The sequence below is a fragment of the Falco cherrug genome, chromosome 6 (genome assembly GCF_023634085.1).
Source record: "Falco cherrug isolate bFalChe1 chromosome 6, bFalChe1.pri, whole genome shotgun sequence".
In the NCBI taxonomy this organism is placed as follows: domain Eukaryota; kingdom Metazoa; phylum Chordata; class Aves; order Falconiformes; family Falconidae; genus Falco; species Falco cherrug.
The window spans coordinates 46145888-46168875 of NC_073702.1; the positions used below are offsets into that span (position 1 = coordinate 46145888).

At 37.9% G+C, this 22988-nt stretch overlaps 1 protein-coding gene across 2 annotated transcripts in view; it reads left to right on the forward strand.

Moving 5' to 3' along the window:
• Positions 1–22988, forward strand: part of ESR1 (estrogen receptor 1) — a 197338-nt gene that overhangs the window by 68542 nt on the left and 105808 nt on the right. Inside the window, exon 2 of one of the 2 annotated variants that reach the window (XM_005446565.3) lies at positions 10394–10898. In XM_005446565.3, coding sequence (XP_005446622.2) covers positions 10471–10898 — 428 coding nt within the window. In that variant the 5' untranslated portion in view covers positions 10394–10470. Of the gene's footprint in view, positions 1–10278; positions 10899–22988 lie in introns of those variants that run through there. The other variant, XM_027815754.2, reaches the window with a different exon arrangement.

Here is a 22988-nt window from a genome sequence, read left to right on the forward strand (position 1 = left end):
GTCTTATTTAGGACTATATATTTAATACAGTCTCTTACTTTTTTAAATAAATAGTGTAAATGTATCAGAAAATGTATTATAAGTATTCATTTCAATATCTTCCTGGTTTTGTATGTCTTTACTATAATGATTATGGAAGAAGCTGCTAATTAGTTCAAAAATGCATCTTCTAATATAGATACATTTCTGCTACTTAAATGGAATCGTATCTTCTGAGGGAATATCTTACCGAGACTTATCTTCTAGAAGGGCTGAATTTTTGTTAAATTGAGAAATATTTTGTTAATTTCTGATTGAGAATTTAAAAAAGTACACCAGAACAGAAAGCACAGATCCCAGTTACAAAGGCCTGATGAATTATTGACTCGCAACATCTTTCTCTACGCCTATGTACTTTTTATGTCTGGAATATTGAATTTTCTGTTTCACTTGGGGTATGCACAGGATAACTGCAGCCTTGCTGGACATGATAATTTTAAATGAACATTTGCTGTCTGACTATGCTTTTCCAGACTATGTGCCAGATGGATGACCAATGGCAGCAATGAGCCACTTGGATGTGGCTGTAGTTGTTGCTGGACCAGTGGTGGCAACAACAAGCCAGCTCTTGACATCAGGGGGAGAATACAGAAAAATGTATAGCAATGCTGATTAGTTCAACAACTGATGAATGCCTTATGGACTTTTCCTTTTGGACTGGAGGTTTGCGAGAACAGGCTCTGAGGTAAATCAACATACCTTCCTTGTGTGACACTGGCAACAGTCCAATGGCTCTGTAACAATCTGTAATTGGATAGAGAGAAGCTGAGGTACATCAGAGGACTTGATGTGCTCACTGCAAATCGTTCACAGGTACATGTAGCCATACTTGCAATAGCAGAGAAGATTGATTGACCGTGATTGGTGGAATAATTAAAGCAAATCCAGTTCTCTGAAGATGTCAGAAAATGAGTCTGGTGGACAAGAATGGGATGCTGAAGCACCAAGACTTTTCCAAACCGTTTGGGTGAAGGCTTATCTTGGCCTTATGATCACGATAAGTGTAACTTCTTGAGATGACAGGGCTAGCCTCATGACAAGGACCCTGCAACTGGAGGATCAGCTTCGAAGAAGGAAATGTGAAGTGTTAAAACCAACATAGCATATTTGAATACTATTACTGGAGAGAAATAGAATGAAGAAACTAGGTCATGCTGTAAGATTGATTACACGCTGTTGTCTGGTTTGGGGATGGGTTTTACCTGCTAAACACTTTGACACTGTGGTCACTTTACTGTACATGTCCACGCATCGTATGTATGTATGAAACTAGATCCATGGAATGACACTTCAGAATGAGTCTTTTGATGAAGACAGTAATCTCCATCAAAAGATGCAGCTGTTTTTGCTTTGTAGAACCCACAAAAAATGGCTGAAGATGGCTAACTACTTACCACCTCAGTCTTGGTGGGTGTTTAAACATGTGTGTGCCATTTACTACTGAAAACAGATAGGTCCATTACTGAGGCAATGGACAGCAAAGTTATTTTGGAGAAGGACTGGAGCAGTTTATGGAAATGCTGAGAAGGTACAGTGATGCCAGTAATTCCCCCCCTCCCCCTTCAAACTCAGATAATGGCAAGGAACTAAGACACTAATATGCTGATCAGGCCAATGAGAAGATGAATTGAGGGGGAGACTGAATTTGCCCACGGAGCTTCCTTAATTCCTATGTAATTTAGGGAAAGTAGCAGGCCAATTAAAAAAGGCAGATGTCTTGATTAAAAAGCAGCAGAAGGGTCAAAACTGTGAAATGGGCTCTTGAAATCAGGCATCTGCGGGGAATGGGGAAATAGCCCATCATCAAAGTAACTGATATCTTCTAAGTATTTTGTTGCAGGTCTGTGTATTAATGCACAGAATCATAGCATAAATTGGAAGGGATGTGAAGATGTCGTCTAGTCCAAACCTCTGCTCAGAGAAGGTATTTTTAGATCAGGCTGCCCAGGGGCTTGTCCAATTGTGTCTTGAACTGAAAAGCTGAGCATCATCCTCAAAGGATGCCTCTGGGCTTGCTCCTTGCAATGGGAGACCCAGAAAGGAGTAAGGGTAACAGGAAGTCTCACAGTGACAGGCCTAACTGAGGCCTCTTTAATTACATAGATTATAAAAAGGCCAAGCCCTTGTGTTTCTCTTTAGTTCTTCATCTGTTAGCAAATGTGTCTTTTAGAAAACTAGAGCTGGACCCTAGGTATGTGTTGCAATGTAACTTGAAACTAGAGCAAGAGATATGGAAACAGTAGTCTTAAAATGCAGTGTTTGAGAGGAGAGACCTGAGAGACTTTACTTGAGGAGAATGTCATTGTGCATGTTTTGCATACCCCTGGATGTGCTTGCACAAGGCCACTTGCGTGCACATGTTTAAACCTCTCGCTAAACATGTAAAAAGTCTGAGAGGCTCTCGTGCGTGGTTCCAGTACACAGTCAAGCATTTGGCAATAAATAAGTCTTGAGAAAAAATACTGTGAGCAAGGCAAATTAATTATGAAATATGAATGATTAGCAAGTGGGGCTGACATCTGCTAGCTGCTGAAACAATGGAAGACCCTGGGGGAAGAGGTGAGGGCAAAGGCAAGGGGAAGAAAAACGTTTGTGTTTCATATGGTCTGTCATGCCTCCATGTCAAAAAAAGATTTTTTTTTTTTTTATTAATCCTGATATCTGGAAGATGTTTTTCGCACATAGATTCCTGTATTAATAACATTCAAATAGGTTGTACCTCTGTCGAACAACACAGACCGATCTTTCAAGTGATCTGAGGAACGGTGTTACACTATGCCTTATACTAAAGGTACTTCGTAAATTTAAAGATTTATTCTTCTATAGGGATGGCATACTGGGGTGTGTGCCAGTTAGCCTGAAATGACCCCAGGGTACTTCAAGGTTAAACTAAATAAAGAATTTACAAATGTGGAATACAAGTATCATGGTTAAAAATTTATAATGGTATCTGAGAGGCTTCTTCATGTTGTCTTCTAGTTAAGAGACACACTTAACTCATGCCTAAAGTGTCAGTTCTTATGCAAAGCTTAACCTGTCAGGTTGGGGAAGCAGGTTTGCTTTTATGAACATTCTTTTTTAGGGGTTTCCTAAGAGTTCTTTCAGATTCAAATCTCTCCTGCTACCCATGCCTTTCCCACATCTCTGCCCCAAGACATCAGACTCCTAGACTTAAGGACCTTGTTTCAGTCCTTGTTTTCTCACACTGTCCTCTGAGAACTAGAAATAAGTTGTATTTCATTTGTCTTACCAGGCTGGGCAATGCTGAAATTTTATGCGTAGCTTTCATATCTCATAAAAAAAATATGCCAGTTTTGTTAATATCATTGCATAAATAGGATTAAGCATGTGGCTCATTTCTGACTCTCTTTGGGAGCCCAGACACGGTAATATTTGATCGTTTTGAAGATGCCTCACCCTTAAGTCAATCTCAATAGATTCAAAGCTGTCTTCTAAAGACTTCAGAAGTTTTCTTGCTCAGCTGCTTCCAGAATGCTAAGTCTGGTGATTGGTCACTCCATTCTGTTTGTCTTTGATATAAACACAACAAATGAAAGTGAACGTGGAATACTAAGCTCCAGCTTTCCATTTCAGAGCTCTTTTCTGTTTATAGATGAAGCTAGATCCATGAGAAATTATCTGTTAAGATTTGTGTTTGTGATTAAGCAGGGAACGTTACTTAATGTTAAATCATGCTACTGTTGCTTTTCTTCCAGTAAACATCTTTGTTCACAAGTGGTTAACGTTTTGTGTAGGAAAGCAGAGAAAAGTCTTTTTTTCCTTCTGTTTTTCTGCCTCTGTGAAAACATCTGCTAACTCTCTTTGAAACATTAGTATTTGCTAATATCTTTTGAGTTTGTCCAGAGTACTCAGGTATTTTGGCCAATTTATGTATGTAATTTATTCTGTGTGAGTTGAGCACAATTATTTAGTCTTATCCTTTCCCATCTTTCTTAGGTACCAAAAGCTGAGAAATGGATAAGCTAGTTATATTACAGCATGTCTTTTACTCTGTTAGGAAAGGGTGTGTTTCTATATGTTGTTGTCTAATGCCGTATTGAAAAGGCAGATGGTGCCCCATTTTGGTGTCAGGAAATTCAGCCTGTACATCTGGGGATTGAAATTTAGTACTATAACTGACACAATAATCTGCATTTAAGCCCAGACCCTTATTCTTCCCAGAAGAGTTATGAAAGGGGAAAACTTTATGTATCTGTACTCGTCTGGATGTCAGCATGTCTTTCACTTTTGGGAAGTTTTGTGCCCAGTCTAATCAGGACTAGGATCTGAGAAGGGAAAGAGTAGCCTCAGTCAGGAGACAGCTTTTAGAAATATTTATTCTTAAAATCTTTCAATTTTTCAAGGGCTGAAAAGTTGGCCAAATGTGGATGGGGTTTCAGAGATATAGCAAAAGGCAATTTTGTGACACACAATTTCAGCTCTCTGCCAGATTCAAAGTTCCTGCTCCAATACTCTCATTTGCTACAGCAAAAAGGGTTTCTCATTTCAAAAAATGGTTTCTAGAAATCTTTAAGGAGGGAAAAGCAAAAATTTTCTTTCCAATTATCTCAGATACTTCCAAATTATCCTCTTTGAGCTCATCACTGACAAGAGAATTTTCCATCTGAATGGCTAAAATCTTCTAGTATCATAAATGGCTGTAAAGAGTCTTAAAATTTAAAGCATCAGAATACTTTACCAAAAAGCTATGCTGGCATCCCAACCTAATTTTTCTCTTGGTTACACAGTTAGTTTAAAAATATGCAATAGATCTTTTCATACAAAGTATGGATAAAACTTAATATATATTTAAATGTTGTAAATTAATAAACATATGTACAGAATAATAGTATTCCACAGTTCCCTGTTTGGAATAAGATCTATTTTGAGCAAATGTTCTCAAGTTCTCTACTTACATTTGACATGAGAAAACAGAAACTCCCCTTTTACCAGTAAAACCAACTTAAACCACAAATTTTAAATTAAAAATCTTGAGTCCAGGCTTTTGGTGTCATGGTTCATTTCGGTAAGTTATTTGGGGGTGGGGGGAAAGGTATGCATCTTTGCATCAAATTATAAACATTAAATGTTAAAAACTTCTGCTAACAGGGTGGAGCACTTATCTGTACTAAAAGCCTAAGGAATTTTTGGACATACCTCTTGCTTTGCCTAGTGGTATCAAGGGCTTTCATTTTTATTTTTATTTTTTTCAGAGAAGATTTATAAAGTAGTGGGGTAGATGGTGCTGTTCTCCAGCTGTCTATCTTGAGGAGTTTCCTTACTGGACTAAACACAACATAATTTCTCTGTAATGTTACAGTGGAATCTTGGAAAAACATAATGTTCCTCCTGTTATGTGCAATAGATTCTTCTTTAATTGCAGCAGCTAAAAAAAGCTTCTATCTTTATAGCTGTGGAACCAAAGCGATGAAGTTTATGGTCTCTCACTGTCAGCAGGTTTATAGAAAATTTATAGTATGTGTTCTAAGTTCTGAGTTTACCATTTTGTGTTGGAATACTTACTAAAACTAGTGCTGAGAAAAGCCCATTACAGGATTAGGAATTTTTCCGTCTTTAAAGATTCCTATAATATGAATAGCCTTTGTGCAGTGATTTTACTTTCATCTCCTTTTCCCTCGAACTGCTATTTTATCTTGTCCAGAATCAAGAATCTGTTCAGACTGTTTCTTCCTCCTTTTTTCCTTTTTTTTTTTCTTTTCTTTCTCCAGTCCCTATAAACTGCACTTATTTTATTACCATTCCCTGACTGGCTTTCAGAACTTCTAGTTAACAGAAAGTTGCTCATGGCACTGGAAATCCTCAAACCTTCTTTTGGTTATTTCATTAAGTTAGAGTATTTTTTATTTTGAATTTCATTATCTATCCTTTTCCTTTTTCTGTTTCTGAGTCCGTTTTGCTGCTGCCACATTATCTGCAGTCAGTGGAAGGATGCTACTTCTCTCTCTCTCTCTTTTTTTTCTTAAGCTATCTTCTAGTTTTGAAGTGAAAATATGTTCATATTTTCTGCTATGATAAGAATCCTAAACTTGTTTCAGTACCCTCCTGTTTGTAGCTGGTAAGGGTGTTGGACTGATGGTCTACTTGAGCCAAACTGCACAATGTATGACTCTGCTAGCTTAATCTGATCACTCTAGTTTGTAAAAAAAACCCCAAACACCCAACAACAAACAAACAAACCCAAACAAATAACCAAATCAGAAATATAAAAAGTAGAAGCAAACTGTTCAACACGAAATGAGCAAAATTTGCATTTAGAAACATATCTAAATATTCTTCTGCTGTAGATGAGGCTAATTTAACCACAGAGCCACAGAACTAGAACTATGATTTAGTTTTAATGTTACTGCATTTGGTATTTTATTAGTGTAATTTAGAGTAAATTCCTCACTCTGGAAAATCTGAGTCAGGCACTGGAACCTCTGGCATATCTTGGAAAGGAAAATAGAAAGATTGCCATTTTAAAAAGGGGACCACAGGATTTAATCAGCCACTTCCATTCATTTAATTCATTAATTTCTTATTTCCATGAGTAATATAATGTCTGAATCCTTGCTGTTTCAGGAACTCCTCTCTCATCTCAGTCTCACTAAAAATCATTGTGCATGGAGAAGCAATTTCTGCTTTGACCTTGCTTGCCAATGTCTGTAGTGCTCCCCAGTCTAGGTGGTCTGTCTCCTCCTGTTACCTCAGTATTCATTAATTTTTATTCTCTCTTTCCTTCCTGTTTCTTCCCTTTTTTAACATATGCATACATAACCATGTATGCATAAATCTGGATGGATCAAAGTTAGCATTAATTTTATTTGTATATTCCCAAACTTCAGAAATATAGCAAAAAAGCAATATATACCTGATATAAATTTAGCTAATCTTCAGATTTTGTAGAACCTGTTTCCCTCTACTTTTTACGGGTGTCTGAGGAAGATCAGGATAGATGACTTTCTCCTGTAGTATGTGCTCAGTAATTCCAAAATAATATTAAGCCTTCATTAAGGTGAGATAAATACATAGGGCAGCTTGGTTGCACTTGAATACACATTAGTGGAGAAATTACCAAATCTGAAAAGGTAAATTTCCCATTGACTAAGTATTTTTTGAACACTTTTTGTTTAACACTGGAAATGAAGATTCTGCAGCCAATTCATGTTTTTATTTACTCTGTCATTACTATGTGTGTTTTTTGTGTGTGTTTTTTAAAATGAACAGTGAATGAGGCAAGCAGTTCTGTATGAGATCTACATATTTTTGAAGGCATACATGAAATGGGGTTTAGGAAAGTCAAATTTTTGCATAGACTTTGTGTCCATTGGTAAAAAGTACCAAATACTATTGCTACATCCTATTCACACTTCCATACTATGCTCATAACATGTAAAACTTGGCATCTAATAGATTAGAGTGATTAAACTGGGTGGTGGAGTAATTCCTGGCCTTTAAGCACAAATATAAGGTTTTAGAAACTTAGGTCTCATTTCTCTGGGGGGTGAGCCCACACACAGACACATCTAATGCCATCTCTAAAGCAGGATGAATTAACAGCATGCATTAATTTGGAGCAAGCAGGATAGTCATCACCATGCAGGAAAGAAAAATAAACCTCCTGATAATTTGTTGCATTTCATAGCTTTTTTTTATACCTAAAATTCCCACATATAGTATGCAGAATCAAAAATTGATTTTTTGCAGTATACACAAATGAAAAAATTCAACTTCTTCATGGGATTTGGCTTGACTGACTCCCCCACCTCGCCCTTGCCCTTTCTTGCTCTCTTGCTCTTCTTCCACAGAAGAAGCCAGCCAAACATTACAGGATGCTATATCACAGGGATTCCCAGCCAGCCCCCAAGATCTTGTTGGTGGCATTCCGATTTTTTCTTCTGAGATGTGTACCAGGCTGTGTGCTGCAGGGATACCGCAGCTAGCTATTGCTGAGCTCTTTCAGGGGGCAGGACTCTAACTTTCCACACTGGCCTGTGGAAAGCTGCTCACAGGATCCCTAGTTTAAGTGGTACAGAGCAAAGTGATGGTGCTTTTATTTAACCCTACAGTGTGTTTTAATGCTGTTTGCGTATAGTGGAAACTAAATATTTGCCTCCCTGAAAACACACAACTCTCCCCAAAAAGGTTGCACAGGATGTACTCAAAAGTCAACTCTCTGTGTGCGCACTTATCTCTTCAGTCTTCTGCATAGCTATTATGCTGGAGCATTTTATTGCATGTCAATATAACAGTTCTGACATGGCATACATGTTGGATAGTGCTTTAAATAAAAATGTAAAGTCCATTTTGTAGCACTTTATAGAAGTGGGTACTTCTTTACTCACTTCACATTATTTACATTAATTCTTAGATTATGCATCTTAATAGAAATTAATCCTTTCCCTATGTATTACCAAAGCACTAAATGAATTCGGGAACAGTGACTTAAACTCATAACTGCCACTCACTTCAGTCTGTGTAGCCCAGCAGACTGGCTGCTGAGAGCTATGCTTGCTTGCTGTTTTGTGAGTCTCTGCATCTGCAGATTCGCCCACTCTATGCAAACATGCACACACTCTTTTTTTCTCTCATACTGTCTGGCATATTTTCAGAATAGCTCTTCGAAGACTTTCTGAACCACTGGGTATGATTGTCTGATTATTATTTTTTTAACTGGGAACATGTTTAGTCCAGCGTTATTTAAGTGAGCTTATCTCTGATCAAAGTCTACAATCTGAAATTTGAACAGGGTAGGGAGGGTGGCTGGGTGGGTGAGGAAATCTATCAAGTACATGTTTATGTGTGTGCTGCTGTCTTAGCTGTGTGCCTGTGGAGAGGTACAAATGTATATTGGTTCAGAATAATCTTGCAAATGTAAATAACTTTGGCTGTTTTAGTAGAAGTTCTGAAAACATGGTCTTATTACTGAAAGAAGACAATTTTTAATAAACTTTTCTTGCACCTATCAGTGACCTGCATAATCAGTTTTTTGGTTTCTTGGTTTTTTTGAAGGTTGAGCTGAATAACTGTGTTGTTTAAGTATAGCATAGACATTGCTAGTATTCAAAGCACTAACTGGAGCCCATATATTAGTGCATTTAGAGTTGGCTTTAACCTATTTTAATGACTGAACCACAGACCACAGCAGTAAAGCTGGAGAGCTTGAAACAGTTTCTGGAGGTTTTCATTTAGCTGGTTCAGGAGAACTGGTTTGTGCAAAGTTAAAATTATATGGAATGAGATTGCAAGATGAAGCATGCATGCCACACCTTTTCATTATGTTCTCTCTCTTCCTTCCTCCCCCCCCCCCAAATATAACTCTGAGACGTATTTCAGGGTTTTTTTAAGTCAATCCCATTTGATTATTTTAGGTTGTTTGATTTTCTACTCTGATTTCAAAATTCAAGTTTGAGCTTTTGTTTAGAGGACTAGGAAAAATAATTTCCTGTATTCAACTAATGTGTCATGCAATCAAATAATTTTTTCCTAACTTTTAGGATCTTTCTGTGGCAAAGACTGACTGATGCTTTGTGTAATCATTTTACAGTCTAAAAAGAAGCAGACACATTTCTAGGCTAATCTAAAGATTTTTCTCACTTTTTAATGTTACTATTACACTCCAGTAACTTCATGTTGCTATTACTGATGAAAGTGTATTATAAACCTTTTCTTCCACATAAATACAATATATCCTTTAATTTTATTAGTTTTATTGACTGAGTCTTGTTATATACACACACGCAAGCAGACACATGTGCTTGCACACACACATTCTGCTTTGCCCTATCTCCGTTACAGCATAGTCCTACCCAGGGTCATTACGATGTACACGTTACATATTTCTAGCAAACATGAAAATGAATCAAACAGGAGGAGAGATAAGCTCTGATAGATGGGAGCCTGCCGAGGAAATAAAAGGCAGTAATCTGCCTGACCACTGGACTGCTCTTCCTGGTTGTATTTAAGTGTCCTTTCCCGTTAGTTGCTGCGGAGTGCTGGCTACTCTGAAGTGAAAAATTAAATGACTAGTAAGAATGAAGCAACGTTTAGAGGGACAATTATTTGGTATAACTCCAAAACGAATTGTTCCTGAAGTGATGTTTAAACGAACATCGGCACAAGGCAAGAGCTCCTGGCTCATGGCCAGCACCTTGTAATGGATATTAGTGCGGATGAGGAGTTCCTAAAAGTTAAAGAGAGGGAGGGAGGGGGAGGGAGAGAATATGCGTTTTCAGTGCTCACTCTGCATTTGTTTGTATCCTCCTCCTCCCAGAGATTAGAGGAATACCTGTGTAGTGCTGCTTTATTATGATTTCTACTGAGCCTCAGAATAGGTTCTGATATTTTTTTTCAGGTGGACTGTCAGCTGCCGATCTCGCTGTTGACAGTAAAAGCAGGTATGTTCCTTGCTCACTGCCATTAGCACTGACCATGACCCTTCACACCAAAACCTCTGGAGTTACCCTGCTGCACCAGATTCAAGGCACTGAACTGGAGACACTGAGCAGACCTCAGCTGAAGATTCCCTTGGAAAGATCGCTCAGCGACATGTTTGTGGAGAGCAGCAAGGCAGGAGTTTTCAACTACCCAGAAGGAGCCACTTACGATTTTGGTACTACGGCTCCCGTGTACAGCTCTACTACTCTCAGTTATGCCCCTACTTCTGAATCTTTTGGGTCCAGCAGTCTGGCAGGATTTCACTCGCTGAACAATGTCCCACCAAACCCAGTGGTGTTCTTGCAAACGGCGCCCCAGCTCTCACCCTTCATCCATCATCACAGCCAACAGGTACCCTATTACCTTGAAAACGAACAGGGGAGCTTTGGGATGAGGGAAACTGCTCCTCCAGCCTTCTACAGGTAAATGCTACAGATAATTTTTCTTCTTTCTTTAAGCAGATATACCGAGAAAATTAGAATGTGGGAATTTTTATGCCTTAATATTTTCTTTTTGCTTAAAGGACCATGTGATTAACTTGAATTATCCATGATACCTAGACTATAAAAAATACTGTAGAAGAAAGCAAAACTAATTCACAGCTCACTGTGACTGTAAATGGTACATTTTGAAAACTACATAAATGAGAAACAAATTGGATGAGTATAAATATTTCTTGGGAAAGCATAAGATCATAATTGATTAAAGAATGGCAAACAACCTCCCTGTTGCAATATATTAGAATTACTGTCTGAAGTACACTAAACAGACTTCCACCATCACACATTTCTGAGTGTAAGTGGCTGGTTGTTCAGCTTTTAGCTGGTATTTTTTTCCCTCTGCCTTCCTTTACAGTGTGAGAAGTGGCTTATGTAAGAAGTAGTTCAGAAGCACAATATCCTTCCTAATCAAACTGTTAGAGTTCACTCAGTGACAGTATATCAGCCGTAACCACCTTCATGCGCTATCCTAAGAGCTGTGTACATATTCACCTGCATTCTTCGTTGGAAAGTCATATGTATTAGGCATAAATCTGGCATGCTGCATTTCAAAAGATAAGATTTATTGATTTTTTTAATGTGTTTGTCCCTCAATAGAAGGGTGGTGGTGTTTTTTTTTTCTGGAATAGAAAGATAAAAGTATCTTTAAAGGGGGAGGGGAACGATTTTCCTTGGTTTAAATGTGTATTGTCAGTTGTGAAAACATTTACATAATTTTTGAAGTTGTAGAAATTGATAGAACTGCAGCTTCCAAACACACCAACAACCGCACTGTTAATGCTTGTACAGTGTTAATAGCATAGTTTTGCGTCAGCTTATTATACTGGGCTTCAATGAATCGAAGTGAACAATTAAATGCATTTTTTGTTTTCCTAAAGTCTGTTTGTATCTGTTAATTTGAGAGATACAAGTGAGTTTGCTAGAAATGGAACAACTCTGAAAAAATAAAAGCAAGTTATTTTTTACCCGTTGAGGGCCGGACTCTGCCAATTTTATTTGCACAATATAATAAGTTACTGTGAATAGCAGTGTAACTCACCTTGACTAAGAATTTGGTAGCAGAATCTGGCCCAAAAAAACAGATGCTGATTGGAGTTTTTGTAAATGATTAATCAGTTTTAGGGAGCAAGTGGAGTAAAGGCTGGTGAAATGATAGATAACGGTTATGTCAGGCTGTTCAATACGGTGATCTGTTAACTGAGTCGGTTCAAACAAAATGCATTTTAGTGCAACCAAATACAATACCTGTAGGAAGAGTGAGTACATGTCAGAGCATAAAGCTCTTGAATGATTACCAGTACTTGACGGCAAAACTGCATTTTATGCTAGATTAAAGGGTCTTTTCTATGTGACTGTCCAGTGCAAACCTATGGTGAAAAGTGTGCAACTGACCTTAGCTATGTAAACATTGGAGTAGTGAGTTTGTGAAGTTAAAATACAGAGGCAGAAAATGTACTGTTGTTGGGGTACTTTTACTTGAAGGAATCAGAACCAAGAATCCCCTGGAAATAGAAGCTGGACTGTGGAAATAATGTCCTTTTATGTTTAAACTGTGAATGGAGGTGAGGCACTTCTAAATGAAATTAACATACTTTTTTTAGTTTAAATGCTGCAGCAAACATGTAAAGCCAGTGCTGGATTCCCCATTTCCTGACATTTTTAATGAAGAAATCTGATGAAGGTGTTTCCCTTGCAGATGTATTTTAGCCATATGCTATTCATGAGGCTTTATGCAGCAGTAATTAGGTGAATTTATGGTCTTGGATATGCAGGTGGTTTATCTGCATACAGTGTTATACAAATGATTTAATGATCCCTTCCAACAATAATTCTGTAAAGCTTATCTTATGTGGTAATGAGTAATGTGTATCAAAGTGCTTTCTATGATTATCTTTTGTTAACAGGCATGGTACTGTTGGAATTAAATTGATAAAAGCTTTGCTTTTTTTTTCTTTTCATTTTTGCAAGATTTTATTTACAAATTTATCACCCTCACAACATTAAATATTAGGTCTTTGTTCTTGTGTTTTGGCAAAAGTCCAATCACCAATAGTCTGTTAAAAATAATTTGTATATGTGTTCAGTGTCTGGGAAATATTTAAATACCTAATCATGGGGCTTAAGAACAAGTTCTTTAAGATATAGTAATGCATGAATTTCCAATTTGCTTTACTCATTAGGCTAATCTCATTGGGTTCAGTTGGGTTTGGGGAGAAAAGACAGCATGGGGCAGTGAAATCTGGCAATGAATAAATTGATGCTGTAGATTGGAAGATGTTTAACTGCCAAAATGGTGAGTTTCTGGAACGACCTACCAGTAGGAGTGGTAAAGGCAAAAATTCTCAAACCAAAAGCCCTAACAAAATTTAAAATGGATCATGATCAGTTTGTGATATGGCTGCCTATTTCTGTAATAAGTAATGTAACCTCAGACCCAGAAGGACTCCTCTGTAATTCTCATTTACCTTTCTGTGTAACAGAATTGTGATTTTGGCTTGTAGGACAGAAACAATTGCATTGCATCATCCTGTTATACTCTGGATTTGAGATGCAGATGCTGCATTCAGTGATTAAAGTGGCTAGGACAATAAATTATCATTGCAGGCTGGAGCTGAAGTTATATTCTGTTAATACTTGGATAAAATGTTAAAAATCTTCAGTCACAAAACTCAAAACATAATGTATGTGATAAGGAAAACTTTTAATGTCACTTGATTTTATTAATAATTATTCAAAATCACTCTGACTATCGACAAGTGTAGTTACATGTGTATTAACTCTGAAGTTAGATTTTATTTCTTTCAAATAGTGTTTCCTTTTCCAAAAGGCTTTGTCTCTTATTGCAAGATAATGACAGGTTTCTATATCTAGCTGAAGAACATAATGATATATAAAGGGAAAAAAAAAGATTTTGTAAAAACCACAAAAAATATACCAATCTCTTCCTTCTTGGAGTCTCTAAATCACTAAAGGAGTTTAACATGACTCCTTTTATGTCTGACCTTGTGGCTGTTTTTATAGGGAGCCAAGCTAAAATGCCTTTCCCTTATCTTAAAATGCCTGTATCTTCCAGTAAAAGGGAGAAGACATAGTGTTAGTTATGTTTTTAAGCCTCTTCAAATCTCACATTTTATTTTCTCAATCATTTTTTATAATAGGATTTTTTTTATTAAATGCTGACTAGTTGTTGATTATCGTTACAGGAAATCTTGTGCTCATGGGTATTACAGTAAATTAATTGAAAGATTGCCTTTGCCCTTAACTATTAAATTCAAGTTCTAGTAATTTCTGGTTATTTCCTTGTCCTTTTCGGCAGATGTTTTTTCATTCAGGGAAAAACCAAGATGCCTTTCAGTAGCTAATTTACCTTGGTAAATTCTTACAAGCAATAGCAAAGATGAATCCTTTTTGTTCTGCCAGTGTGTGATGTTCCTGTGCCATCCCACTGAGTCTACATTTCCTCACATCTGAAGTAAAATCCTGCCTGTACTTCCAGCTCTCTGTAGATTGTGTTTAGTGCTGCTTCCAAATCTGGCCAAAAAACCCATAAAAATGGACTGCACCTACCAGCTACCTGATGAGGGTTGGCTGTCAGTCTGTAGTGAGTGACAGGCAGGGTAAATCAGTGTACAAACAGAAATACCAGGTGAAAAACTTATTCACTGCTCCCTCACTTTTAGTAGTTAGTTTGTGAGTATCTTCTAGTACCCTAAGATCTAGGTTTAGATTAATAAAGTATTTGTTTAGTTATAGTCCCAATTATCATACTGAAATTAAATCTGAGTGATTTAAACCTGTTGTTCCAATCAATATAGTCACAGCTTTAATTTTTAATGATTGCTAAAATTGAGAAAGATTACCAGTGTAGACTGATCCCTCTTCTGCTGTGTTTCATAAATCCATCAGTCCAAAAAAGTTACTTAAACTAACACATATTTTTACATTGCCTGATTCATTATGAATCTTTCTAGTTGTTCCTAAACAAGGAGGATTTTTCCAGGTTTTCAGATTAAAAGAATGTTACAATGAATGCAAAATTCAAAGATAATTTTTTTTCCTTCTGTAGTGTGAGGTATTCCATAACATGGAGTACTATGTAAAGTAGTGTTTTGCCTGCTTATGAGTTTTGGTTGGGTTTTTTGGCTTTTTTTGTTTTTAAAAAAATATTTTTCTCTAAAGCATCAATCTGTTCTGAGTCCCCTCTTGAACAGTTTGAGTGTTCAGGCAGTTTCTTGAACACTTAGAGTGTTCCTGTTTTCAAAGCTTGTACTGATATCGCTGACAATTTTACAGCAATAGAAGACTACAATTAGAAAGGCAGGAAAACATGGAGTTATCCTATCTCATGGAAATGTTGTAAAGATAAACCCGTTAAATGTTCTGAGATATACATTACTATTATGAGGGACTTGTATAAACCAGTGTTGCTGTGTCTGCAGCTCTTAGACACTGTGCTGGTGCGGATCCTGCTGCAAGTTTGCTTGCACCATAAAGTCACCAGCCCATATTGTTGAAGAGAAACACTTGTTGTCTGCCTCCTTGTGTCCCTGAATAAGACTGGGCAGTGGTGAAGAGTCGTAAAGGAGCTGTTATGGTTCCTCATCACCCTCCTTTTACCAATACAAAGATGGATCTCACCTGCTCCCTCTGAGCTTCCTTTTCAAAGTTTCCTTCTTATTGAAGAAAACTGTCTTAACTTCTCTAGCAGATGTATTTTTTGCATAAACCAGAGACCCAGGAAGTGCTCCATATGCCTAGTCCTTTCCATGTGGATTTAAAACTTGTGGCTAAAAAATAAGGTTGTTCAGGAAGCCCATGTGGATGGGGTTCATCTGTTTTAAAGGTAGACACCTAGGTCTTTATGCAGTTTTCCACTCCTTAGGCATCTGGTGCCATTTGAGAGGCCATAAGGTCAGAGGGGTCTAGCTAGCAAATATGACACAGGACTTATTGTGTAGATATATTCTTTTCGGAGTAGGAGGTGGGTGTCAGTGAGGGTCATCACCTGGAACACCTCAAATGACATGTGGCATAGACAACAGCATCAGACCTTCACACAGACTACCTCTTAGTCTGTGGAGACACAGAGAGAAAGAGGCACTGTGAACACACACATTGGCTCTTTCTAAGGTACCTGATTAAAACAGACCAGGTGCATTAGGCTCTAAAGGAGCAAGGTTCTCTTTCTGTGCTGTAAAATATGGCTAAGGTGGCTGATTCTGGTACAGATATCTACTGGGTGAATATGGATGCCCAGTGATGACCAAAGTACATGAAATTAATCCCACCCATACAACTCCTGTTTCTAAAGAGTCAAAACGGTCAACATCTGTAATCTCCCTTCAGACAGACACTGCAGTATGTCCCTTGAGAGGAAGACAGGGAATTGACTCTGTGTCATTGGCCTTGATCATTCTTACTCTGAGGCTAGTGAAACAACAAACACTGCTGGCCATATCTACTCTGATAGGGAAAGCATTAGTTGCTGGCACCAGTTCCTCCAGCAATTGCAAAGTGAACATCGAATGCCAGCATTTTTTATTAAACCAACAAGAAAGGCTGACCAGATCTAAGGCATAGCTCCAAACAAACACAGAGGAGAACAGTCCTGCAACTGAACTGCATCCACCTCTTCTAACAAATAAAGATTTTGGTTATTTTGTTTATTTGATATAATAAATCAACGACACGCTGAAACTAATCATGAGCTCCCTGGTCTGTCTGCAGGGAGTTTTCTGTTATCTATTCAAGCATCAGAACTGAGATTAGAGCAGAGATGCTGTCCTTCAACATCCTCATTTAAAGTGCTGCTTTTATTGCATTAATTGTAGGGGCTGTTTGTAAAATTTGCCGTGCAGAGGGAAGTCACATTCGAGGTTGTACACTAGCCCTATGCATTTGGATGGCCTTTCCAGTGAACTGCAAAGGTCATTTACCACAGCTTACTAGGAACCCTGATCAATGGGATGCTGGGCAAGGCACGGTATTTCTGCTTTTCTGCCAAGCTCAGATTCCAGTTGCTGGGAGGGTTCTTACATCATCTGACTCAAGTTATTTCTTCTTCTGGTGCAAGACTATGAACATGTGAGATATTGCTTGCCAGATTTAACCTACCACATACTTAGGTGATACCTGTTAGAAACAAGAAGATCATAAATCTGCAGGATAATCTTCCCTGACAATATGTTGGTAACACTATTGGGTTCAGGAATGATCTGGGCATTTTATTTTAACCTTTTACTAGAAGAAGGAAATACGGTCCTTGGAAAACCCAGAGCTTATATATAACTGTTCTAAACTTAAGCCCTATTTAATAGGTGTACATAACAATTGCAGTGGTCTTCCAGCCATCGCAGTGACAGTCTTAACTAGTAACACAACAGCCAGCATCTATATAAATAAGAAAAGATGCCTCCATTTTCCTCTCTGGGAACTATTAGTAAAAGTAAAAAATAACGCTAAAAGTTGAAAGTCAGAAGTAACTAAAAGGACTTCTTAAACAAGCAGTTGGTGACTAACCATGTCAACATGCATGTAGCCACTTCACATCCCGTGGGTGGAATTTCAGTCTACAATGACTGTTCAAGAGTGCAGCCCATTTAGAATCAGACAACATGGGTGGAATATGTTTTTCTCTGTTTCCATGTGCTGCTATCTCACAATGCTGCCAAATGTCAAAACCTACCTCCCCAGGACCCAGGCATCATCATCTTTGTAGAGTAACTGTTGAAAGCTACGGGAGAGAGCCTTCTCTCCCTTTGAGGGTGATACAGCAGTGAGCATCTAGGCAGCACTGGACTGCATTTAATGCCCATGCATTTCACTTCCCATCCATAAGCTATGTAAGTGGTGTATTTCTCCATCTTGATCATCATATCTAAATAAGGAAACTGCTTTTAACTGATTTTCCAGGGAAAACCTGTATTTTTCCTTTTAAGATTTTTTCAGTGTCTCATCAATCTGTTGTGCAAATGTACAGATTGCTACTTCCAGTCTTTCCTCCCTCTTATTACTCACTGTCATGCTGAAACACTGCTTTGATCACTGCAGGCTACTTCAGTACTGATTTGTGTTGCTAAGGTATGACTATGGAAGACTTTGTAGGATGCCACAAAGGGGCTGTCAAAGCTAGCTAGAAAGGGGAAGGAAAACTTGCTGCAGCACGGAAGAAATCTCAGCTCGTGTTAAATAAAAATAATTAGGAAAATGCTGTGCAGAAAACAGCAGCTGCAGAATAAGATGTAGCATCAAATTTAGGCCCAAGTCTTAAATCCAAGACTGGGAAACTCATAATATGCTTTCCAGATAACCTCTACTGCAGTTTTTACATATAGCCCTGTTAAAATTGGAATCTATAACACCTACTTTTTTCTTTCTATTTACCTTTTTATTTTTTTTTCACTTTAAGTGTAGTTCAGGTTTGTGAGACAAAATCTATTAATTCATAAATCTATGAAAAATATTCCATTTTTTTAAACTTTTTTCTTCAAATTTATCTGTAAGCAGATGGAAACTTGGAAGGTGCTAAATCTAAAAATCGACATTTAATTTTAATGTTGAAGACAAGTACTATAAAATCTGATACTTGGCAAAAATAAGTCACATAATACCTTGTCATCTGTGTTTTTAGTTTATAAAGCTGGTAAACATTCTTAAAATATTATTTTTTTTTTGCTGAGCTATCTTGATCAAGCAATATCTAGTTATTATTCAGTAACTTGTGTCAGCTGGTGTCTAAAGAAAATTAATTCAAATAAGTGTTCCCTGCTTTGGCAATTAGTTACAACTTGAACTTGACAGTAAGATCCCTGTTTCAAATTACCTATCACAGAATCCTTGTATCCAGGAAACTGTAGCAGTGGCAAAGAATACTATGGCTGAGAGTGTGTGCCAAATCTAGATAACTTTGGGGAGCTAATACGTCAAAGAACAGCTTTGTCTGTTTGCTTCCATTCTGCATTAAAATGATACTCTCTTTTTGGCCACATTGTTAAACACAAGCAAGGATAAAGTGTATGTTACCAACGCATGAGCCACTGTAGGTCATGTATTACCCTGCAATAGTTTTGCCTATTTGGATTATTTAGAACTTGTGGGTTGAAAAGTATTTATAGTTTTGTCTTGCCAGCTATGAGAAATATAATCCTAATTTTCACCTACAAGGGTATCAATAAGAGATAAACCATGCAAATCCTGGAAATGGTGAATCAGCAAAATATTAAATATCTAAGAGCATTCTAACTAGGTTTATGGCAAAAGGTGGTGAGGTAGAAACCCCTATAAAATAAAATATGTGGAAGTTTTATGTGGCAACAATATTGAAATTATTACAATTGTAAGAGGCATGCATTAAGAATATCTGCCAGGCATATTCCAGTTTAAGGAGTCAAACATTGCTAAAACTGATTGCATGCAAATGAGTTAAGTTACTATTACCACTACTTCTTGATCCAAGTAATAAAAAAACAAAACAAAGTGGAAATCTGATTCTGCAGAGAAATTCTTAAACACCCTGGAGCAAAACTCACCTTTCTTTTACAGATGGTTCTAGTAACACTGCTTATTATTAAGTCTGCCTAGGTACTTTTCTTTTTTGGTTACGTTGTCCAGCTTTGGCGCATATCTTCAGTATTAGATGATTGTCTCAGGTAATTTTTTTTTTTAACATTTTGACAAAAAAGGGCTTGATTTTCTAATAATCATGAAGGGAAAAGAAAATTTTGCAATACTCATGCAAAAAGCCCCCAACTTTTTCATTGGACAGCCTAGACACTTCGTATTACAGATACAGCTTTGATATTTGGTAATGTGGGGATACTGTCAAATCAAGGTTATTTTTTTTCATTTTTCCCCAGAAAGCTTACTCAATTTAAAGCTACAAACACTTGAAACATCTCACTGTTTACAGTGGGGAATTTTTTTTTTTTCATTTGATAACTAAATTATATGAAATTTCATGTCATGCGTGCTCCATCCTCTCTCAATGATTATATATTGACTGGATTATAAAAGTATCCCTCTCTGACAAAGCGTAAGGTCGCTTTATTGTACAGTTGCATGGATTTTGGACAGGAGTTTCTCTGCAATTATTACTGTGGGCTGAGGCAAGTTACTGAGAGATGAGAATCACAAAGTAAGTCTGGAGGGGCCTCTGATGGTTATCTGGTCAACATCCTGCTCAAAGCAGGGCTAACTCCAAAGTTGTATCAGGTTGCTCAGGTCCTTATCCAGCTGAGTTTTGTAGATAGCCAGGAATGGAGACCTCACATCCTCACAGGACAATCTGTTACAGTGCTGAACCACTCTATCTGTGAAAAACTTTTTCCTAATGAATAGTCACAATATTCTTTGCTCAAAGTTGTGTCAGATGTCTCTCATCCTTTCACTGTGTGCCTCCAAGAAGAGTCTGGATCTGTCTTCTTTAAAGTCTCCCATCATATAGTTGAAGACAGCAATAAAATCCTGCCTTAGCCTTCTTCTCAGAAGACTAAATTCAGCTCTCTCAGCACCTCCTCATACGTAATTCTTTCCAGCCCCCTCCTCATCTTGGTGGCTGTCCACTGGACTTGTTCCAGTTTTTCAAAGACTGTTTTCAGCTTGGAAGCCCCAAACTGGAAGCAGTCTTGCAAGTGCCAAGGAGAGGGGAACTCTTCTCTCAGCCTCCTGTCTGTGTTTATACAAGTACAATCCAGGATGTGCTTGTCTTTCCTTGCTGCCAGGGCATGCTGCTGACTCATGTTCAACTTGTCCACCAGCACCTCCAGGTCATTCTCTGCAGAGCTGCTTTCCAGCCCCTTCTGTATTTCTGCAGGGTGTTATTCCATCCCAGGTGCATGGCTTTGCATTTTCTGGTGTTAACTTTGTGAGATTCCAGTGGGACCATTTCTCCAGTTTGTTGAGGTCCCCCTGATGGGCATCTTTGCTTTGCAGCATATCCACCAGTCTGCATGCCCCTTCCTTCCAGTTTCATTTCAGTCATTAACTTTTGAGGCGTGACATTTCTCCCTTCATTGCTGTTAATGAAATATTCACCTCAGTATTGATTGCACAGAAATGCTACTAGTACCTGGCCAAATTTGAACTGCTGATTAAAATCTGTTGAGACTAATATTCCAGTCATTTTCCACCCATCTTATAGTTTGTCTTTGCAGCCATTACTCACTACAGTGAGAGTGAGAAAAATGGTCTCTCTTCTGCTTTTAGCGTCCTTTTGCTTCATCTGTAATAGTTCTAAAGAGTTTGGCAGAAGTCACACCAGAAAAATGTAATAAAAACTTAAGTTTTCAGGATAGGAAGATGGGATGAGGAGTAAATAAAGGTGGTCTCATTAAAGAACAGAATGGGACATGCGAAGAAATCCGGTGGGTCTGGTAAAGGTAGTAACCTTGACTCTCTGGTGAAGTGCTGTAGCATGTTGTTGTGAGCTGGCAGAACATGGATGAAGAGGGAGTGGTCCAGCAGGAGAAAGTAGATATAAGGACCTGGAAGAGTTTGGGGTGGACCAGAAAAGTAAAGCTGAAGTAGAAACTCCGGAAGAAGACAGAGTTGGAGAATAAAGAGTGGAATTTAAAGGTACTTGGTGACTGAGACTTAGACTGGGGACAGGGGCTGTAAAGAGGACTGAAACAGAGCAAGTGCATGTTGCAGAGCACGGGGAAATAAAAAGGCTGAGAGGGAGAAACAAGGACAGAGCTGGACCCATGCAGAACAATCTTTCTCCCAGCAGATATGTGCAACTGTTGCGTTTGATTTCCATCTACTACAGATTTAGCCAGAAGGTAATGGATTAGCCTGGCTGTTGGTATGTTCAATAGCCCAAGTGGCAGAGGTCAGTGCTGTAGGTATGAGCTTCCATCACTCCTGAAACACCAACTGCCATCAGAAGGACTCAGTGAGATCCTGTTTTGGGTGCTGATTGTTTAATTTCTTTAAAGCCTTTGTATTTCTTATGTGCATAGAGAAAATATATTGGAATTACACCAGTAAGTTCATAACATCAGCTTTCTCAAAGCTGAAACATGCTAGAACTAATTTTGTGTGCATGTATCTCTCCTTCTCTGCCTAATATTCTAACATGTGAAATGCAGATACTACTGCTTTACCACACAGGACCCATACAGATAAACATTAATTGGTGTCTGTGAAGTGCCCAACTGTTATAATTAAGAGTGCTATTGAAAATCATGTGGAAAATTGACAAGACTGTTTTCAGAGCAGGCTTCATTAAGAAAGAAGACATGATGCTAGATATGAACCAGGGTGAAAACCCAAAATATTGTGCTCAGTCAGTGGAAATGGTTTTGGAAACTAGCAATGGTATAACTAAACACAGTATCTGAAATGGAACAAAAATGGTTTACAGGCTTGTTAAGCACACATACCCAGCATTTTTCTCGGAAAAAATGAACATATTTCCACTTCAGTCCTTATATGGAATTGCATGTTCAGCTACCTTGCATTTGTTTATTTCATAGGTAGATAAGGGATGAATGCATAGAAGCAAGCAGTTAATGCACTAGTTTTTCATGTTCTCTAATTTGCTTCTGACATGAACTCTGAGATATGACCCTTCTTACTTAGGATGAAGGATTTTGCTGATTTCATTTCAGACACGCATTTCAGTACAAAAATCAATACATGAGCAAATATTAATGCTGTGTGTGCTTTTTTTATTACACACACACACACACACACACACCCCCCAATATAATAAAATTAGCAAGAGCAAGATTGTCTTTTCAGGAAAATCAAAAACATCAGTGTATGGCTAGCACCATCTTTATTATTTATTAAATATCAGCTTTAGGTATTAATATCTTCAAGTTGTTTTCATGTATGACCCATTTTCTGACTCATATATACCTTGTTTCCCCTCTACTTCATTTTATTGTTGACAAATGTGGACCTATCTGGAAATGGCAAGCAACCTGAAAGGTGCATTGCCTAAGAGACTGGCCCCACTTCTGCATTGTCCCTCCAGGTTTTTCCAGAATTAAAACCCAGAGAGCAGAG